We start from the raw sequence: 6976 nt of genomic DNA on the forward strand, positions 1-6976 counted from the left end.
TATATATATATATATATATATATATATATATATATATATATATATATATATATATATATATATATATTATTAACATATATTTTAATATTATATATTTTTTACTTCATATGTATTATAATATATTTTAATGTTGTCGTTTGATTTTGTCTATGAATATTTTACATTATCCATATGTTGTCTTCAAAGGAATGCTATAAGAATCCGTGATGAACATATTCTTATATCTTTATTTTAAACGTTATTTTAAACGTTTTGTAATATTACATAGGCTACAAATTGTTCCTAATTTTTCTATTAAAGGAAGATGTTATTTTACTTGAATATCTGTTTGTTACATTGTTTTCAGAGTAAGTTGCTTGGCGATGCAGGGTACGATTCTTTGTGGTACGATAAGTCGTCCAGTCACAGGAAGAATATATTATTCATAATCATGAGGTCTCAGAAGCAATTGACTATTACAGCCGGAGGCATGGCAAATTTATCGTTCGTAGCCTTTACGAGTGTAAGCTTGTAAATTTTTCTTGATATACATGTATTTTTTTTGTACTTTCTCTAATTTATGTTTGCTACGCAATATGCACGCATTTTGGGAATTATAGTTTGTTTTATTTTATTTTAGATCATGAAAGCATCGGCATCATATATGTCCGTTTTGAATGCGATGTATTGATATTACGTAAAATTATAGCACGGTAATATCAAAAAATAGTGTAATTAGTTTGACAATTTAGAAACTGTAATTAATGACAGCATATAAGGTGTATTGAAACTTAATATTGATTCAAATTCAAATCGTGGATTTAAAGATTACAAGATTTAAATTTATATTTGACGCGATGCAATAAATATCTCATGCTGTTGCTAGATTGCTATATTTTGTTTTGTAATCTCTAAAAAAAATTTACTTTACTGATGTTCGTAAAAAAATTATTACTAGTAATATAATTATTTAAAAAAAAATTTATAAATTGTGTTGAGAAAAAATACCATAAACTTTGCAAAAATTTAAAACAATATTATAAAAGAGTTGTGAAATCACTAAAAAGATCAAGTATACAGGACAACTTACGCGCGCGCGCGCTATCGCTGCATTATTTTTTAACTATAGAAATAATCAATTGACATATTAAGGGTCGTAAATTGTCGAGAATTCCGAAACAGTAATAATATTCAAAAACATTTGTAATAAATGTTAACAAACATAATAATTTATTTCCACTAGAAAGCAGCAATCCACTAGAAAGCTAGCAATTGCACATCAAAGACGAAAATTAAACTTAATTTAAGTTAAAAACTTGAGAGAGAAAGCTCAAATTATTAAAAATTTAATAGACATCTAAAATATTTGAAAATAAAATTAAAAATAATTAAAAAATGAAAAATAAAATTAAGATTTAGATAAAGATATTTGACATGCCGTTCTTTGATTTTTGTTTTAATGCCCAAAATGTTACGTTTCTTTAATATGGAGAAAAAATAAAATTTTTCTTTCCTTTCTTTTGCTCTTTTTCTCCTTTATTTTTTTTTACAAGAATCTCACAACCACGGTTATGTAAACCCGATCGGCTTGAATATCTAATACGCAATTGCAATCGTTCAACCACGTTTCCGTCCCTTAAGCAGCTTCCAGGATATAAATAAAATATATAAAGAAAACGATGGTTGCTCGTTTTATTATTTCCCTTTTTGTAGTATTGCTGGAAGAAAGTGCATGAAACAATTGGTAAACCAGCTATTACTGTCCATCGCGTGATGCGAACTTTATTCGAATACGCAATTGAATATATATACAGGGTGTCCCGAACCTCCATGATGACCCTTGGTGAAATCGTAGAACGGATTGAAGTGAGCAAGAAAGTCCTGTGTCGATATTCGCGATATTCGCAATAATAGTGGAGATATTAATTAAAAAAGATTGGTGAATGATCACGCGCGATATAGTAGATGAGCTGCAGTGGGGTTATCTGCCGTTGTATACTTAAATATATTAAATCAAACTGAACAAAAAAGTTCTCCATTTTACAAATGACAACATAGATTTTTAAATATTAATATTAAATTAATTTTAATATTAATTTTAATATTAAAGAAAATTGTTACATATATGATTGTATACCATAATGCATATATTTTCTTTAATTAATATCTAAAAATCTATGTGGTAATTTACAAAATGGTAAAGGACTTTTTCGTTCAGTTTGATTTAATGTATAAGTATACAACGGCAGACGGCGTCATTACAGCTCATCTACCATATTGCGCGTGATCATTCACCAATCTTTTTTAATTAATATCTCGACTATTATTGCGAATATCGCAAAACGGCACAGGACTTTCTTGCTCACCTCAATCCGTTCTACGTTCTCACTAAGGGTCATCATAGAAGTTTGGGACATTCTTATATATACATATATATACATGATATTAATGAATTTATAGGACAGTCTAACAAATATTCAACGTCATCTCGAAATACTTTTCAATTGCAACTGACCAATAGACATATGAGTAGAGATGAATTGTATTAAACGTTCTAGTGGATTATGAAATATATTCATGGACTTATGCTGCATAAAGCAATAGAAGAATATAACGATACTGAACTTAATTGAAAGTATTTGTAACTACGTTTCTACAGCGACTCAAGTTGATTAGAATTTTTTTTCTTCTGCGACTTCTGCCACATGTGCACCCCGGAGAACGCTGTTCTTCCTAACATTTATGAAAATTACCCGTCATTATTAGCTCTTTGATCGTGGTCAAAGGAAGACACAATGTACTCCCGCCGTTTACTTTTTATAAGACTCGTGACCATGCGTGCAATTCAATTCTGTTCTGTTAGAATAACTAATGCAGTCGTCGTACTTTAAATGGTTTTCAGTACACGCAAAAAATGCGAGAATCACTTGTACTTTATACATGATATATCTTTGTCGTGGAATAATCTTCTTGAAACAGAGAAAAGACTGATATTCGATTGAGGAGACGTACCTTCAACTTTTTTCGATACGTATTTAGAGCCTATTATTCAACGGATGGATGGAATTGTAGGATAATTATGTGGAAAATAAGTGTAACTATTATACTACGCTATGTATAATGATGATTGATCGCTACTAACCGGAGTGGGGACAAAGCACATGGAGATGCACTTGGAGGATCGGACGATGCTTTTTCAGTTTATCATACACGCGAGTGCAGTACATGCTCCGACTTTTATATCGACTCTTACTGCTATAGTACCCAACACGTACGACCAATAACGACCGATCGTTGTTCACCGATGTAGGCACGCAGTACGTAGGGCAGAACTTGGAGAATTGTTAGGCACTCTCTTAGTTCATCGTAGACGAGAGTGTTGTACGTGCTCCGATTTCTACTTTCTTGATTATCTTTGATATTATCGACAGATGGTAGTCACAAGCACTATTTGTCCATTGCTGAAATATGCTCTCCGAATATTCGGTATTTGGCCGGATGTATCATTCTCCTTCGTCAACCAGCTGATTTATCTGCTGCCTACACTCCTCGTGCAGTACTTTCAGTATCAGTACATATACATGATCTGCAAGCGCGGTGAGTTCCATGGTCTCGCAGACAGCTTGCCGGGGACTGTATATTATAGCTTAACCAGCTTCAAGGTGTTCACACTTTGGATGCATCATCGGTAAGATACTATGGCAAGCAACGCGACTTTCTTTTTCTGCAATTTGTTTGTGTATTCGTGTAAAGTAATTGACGCGGAGTTTCTCAGTGTGTATCGTTTGTCTGCTAATTCTCATTAAAGAAGAACGTGACTTACTAAATACATCACCTAAAAAGTAATCAATGCCTCGTTTATTGTTTATTCAAATGATAACGCCTCTAGAAGTATCTCTGTCCGATTAAAAAAACACGTTGCAGCTTAGTTCGCGAATTATTGACCACTATGGATATTGATTGGCGGGAGTGCATGAAGGTCGACCAACATTTGCACGTAATGAAGACAAACGCTAGCTTCTCGAAGTTTTGTACGCACTTTTTGTTTTATTACAATACGATCACTGGTTCACTATATTTCGGAGGAGATAACTTGGTAGCTATCGTGCAAATTCTACGGGGATACAATGTTACTTCGCGACCTTTTCCCACGAAGTTACTACTTCCGTTTGATGCCGAGCAATCGCCGATCTACGCCTGGATCGTCCTCGTCTTGTACCTGCATTCGATGTCAGTGGCATATCTAGACAATTTTCTCACTGCATTCATAATTAGTCTGGTACGTTTTGCAAAATGCTACGAACATTAGACCCACATGCCAAAAATATCGCCGAGGCATATTTCATTACCTGTAATTTAATTTAGTTTGCAAAACTCACTTAGGCGAAAACTCTGACGTTGTCAAAGATTTGACGTAGATAAATAATTATTAATAATAGGTGGAAAGATTGGTATAATTCAATAATTTTTATCATCACACATGTGAGGAACATTGGGTTCTGCATTCTTCTTCCCTTTAATCGCGATATCTTCCCAAATGCAATTCCTCTCTTAAACATAATACTTGAAATGTTTGCAGATGTTTAAGTATATTTTAGGTCTCTCATGCGTCCGGACAAATCGAAATCATGTGTCAAGAGTTGAAAGCTAGTTCTAAGGAAATACAAAGTAATGGATCTCTGGCTTATACAACAAGAATGTTGATCCAGAATCATAATAAAGTCATCTCATTTTCCAAAAATATTGATAGACTCTTCTCTTACATAGCTTTGATGCTAGTTTTTGGTGATACCATAATAATTTGCTTCCTAGGACTCGTTGTTATGACAGTGAGTATCGTATATGAGTGCACAGTGACCGATATCGTAATTGATTCAGTTCTTCTGATTATTTGAATGAAACAGTCTCACTCAATACATATCATCACCCTGCTTAAAATATTCTTTGCTTACTTCGGCGTAACAATGGAAGTTTTCATATATTGTTTTGTCGGAGAACACCTAGGCCATAAGGTTAGTGACTATTTGAAAACCATTAATTTTAAATAATTTTTTCAAGTAATCTAATTTAACTATTTTTAAGTTATTATTAATTATAAGCATTTCAGTCATCCGGAACAATTTCCTTGCGAAAACAATTATAGAAGGTACACTTTTTAGAATATACAATTATTAATATATCCTCTTTAATAATTATTATATATATTATTAATACATATTTTAATATTATATATTTTTTACTACATATGTATCATAATATAATTTGATGTTGTCTTTTGATTTTGTCTATGATAGTTTTACATTATCCATATGTTTTCTTCAAGGGAATGCTATAATAAATCCGGGAGAATCCGTGATAAATTCTTTCGTCATCTTCTTATATCTTTATTTTAAAAATTTTGTGATATTACATGGGCTATAAATTGTTCCTAATTTTTCTATTAAAGAAAGATTTCATTTTATTTGAGTATTTGTTTGTTACATTATTTTCAGAGTAAATTACTTGGCGATGCAGGATACGATTCTTTGTGGTACAATAAGTCATCTAGTCACAGGAAGAATATATTATTCATAATCATGAGATCTCAGAAGCAATTGAATATTACAGCCGGAAACATGGTAGATTTATCGTTAGAAACCTTTACAAGTGTAAGTTTATGGATATTTCTTGATATACAAGTGTTCGATTTTTTGTACTTTCTCTAATTTATGTCAACATTTGCTACGTAATATACGCATACTTTACGAAAAATAATTCATTTTATCTTGTTTTAGATCATAAAAGCATCGGCATCGTATATGTCCGTTTTGAATGCAACGTATTAATGTTATGTGAAACTATAGCACGGTAATAACACAAAATAGTGTAATTAGTTTGACAATTCAGAACAATTTAGAACTGTAATTAATGACATCACATAATAAGGTGTATTGAATCTTAATATTAATTTAAATTGCAAACATGGATTTGAAGATTACAAGATTTAAGTATATATTTAATGCGATGCAATAAATACCTCATGCTGTTGCTAGATTGTTAAATTTTGTATTGTAATCTTTAAAAAAATTTACTTTAATAATGTTCGTAGAAAATGTTATTACAAAAAATATAATTATCTGAAAAAAAACTTTATAAATATTGTTGAGAAAAAAAAACCACAAACTTTGCAAAAATTTAAGACAATATTATAAAAGACTTGTGAAATCACTAAGAAGGTCAAATATATAGGACATCTTACGCGCGCGCGCTTTTGCTATATTGTTTTCGAATTACAGGATTAACCAACTGATCTAGATAATCGCAAATATTAAGGATCATAAATTTTCAGGAATTTCGAAACAGTAATAATATTTAACAATATTTGTAATAAATGTACACACATAATAATTTATTTCCACTACAAAGCAACAATTGCACATCAAAGACGAAATTTAAATTCAATTTGAGTTAAAAACTAGAGAGAGAGAAATTATTAAAATTTAATAATTAATTTAAAATGTTTGAAAATAAAATTAAAAATAAATAAAAAGTGAAAAATAAAATTAAGATTTAGACAAAAACACTTGATATCCCCTTCTTTAACTTTTGTTTTAGAGTAGTTAATGTCCAAGATACTATGCTTCTTCGATATAGAGAAAAAATAAAATTTTTCTTTCTTTCTCTCTTTCTCTTTTTCCTTTATTTTTCTTACAAAAGCTTCATAACCACGATTATAATATAAACCCGATCGGCTTGAATATCTAATACGCAAATGCAATTGTTCAACCACGTTTACGTCAAATAAGCAGCTTCCAGGATATGTGCAGGATATATAAAGAAAAAATGGTTACTCGTTTTATCATTTTCTTTTTTGTAACATCGTTGGGAGAAAGTGCATTAAACAACTGGCAAACCAGCTATTACCGTTCATCTCGTAATACGAACTTTGTTCAAATACGCTTTCGGATATATATATATATATATATATATATATATATATATATATATATATATATAT

General features: G+C 30.8%; 2 protein-coding genes across 2 annotated transcripts in view; both read left to right on the forward strand.

Moving 5' to 3' along the window:
- The window catches only part of LOC116843564 (odorant receptor 13a-like), a 2047-nt gene extending 1377 nt beyond the window's left edge, over positions 1 to 670 (forward strand). The window contains exons 4-5 of the mRNA XM_032814032.1: positions 347 to 502; positions 620 to 670. Coding sequence (XP_032669923.1) covers positions 347 to 502; positions 620 to 670 — 207 coding nt within the window. The remainder of the gene's footprint in view (positions 1 to 346; positions 503 to 619) is intronic.
- A 2918-nt stretch (positions 671 to 3588) lies between these two features.
- On the forward strand, positions 3589 to 5804 carry LOC116843568 (odorant receptor 13a-like). Its single transcript, XM_032814035.1, has 6 exons — positions 3589 to 3667; positions 3904 to 4258; positions 4578 to 4808; positions 4884 to 4991; positions 5472 to 5627; positions 5754 to 5804. The coding sequence occupies exons 1-6, from the start codon at positions 3657 to 3659 to the stop codon at positions 5802 to 5804; spliced, it is 912 nt and encodes a 303-aa protein (XP_032669926.1). The 5' UTR covers positions 3589 to 3656.
- The last annotated feature ends 1172 nt before the right edge of the window (positions 5805 to 6976 follow it).

The sequence above is a fragment of the Odontomachus brunneus genome, unplaced genomic scaffold (assembly GCF_010583005.1).
Source record: "Odontomachus brunneus isolate Ranch 3 - 2012 unplaced genomic scaffold, Obru_v1 Obru_scaffold_033, whole genome shotgun sequence".
Lineage (NCBI taxonomy): Eukaryota > Metazoa > Arthropoda > Insecta > Hymenoptera > Formicidae > Odontomachus > Odontomachus brunneus.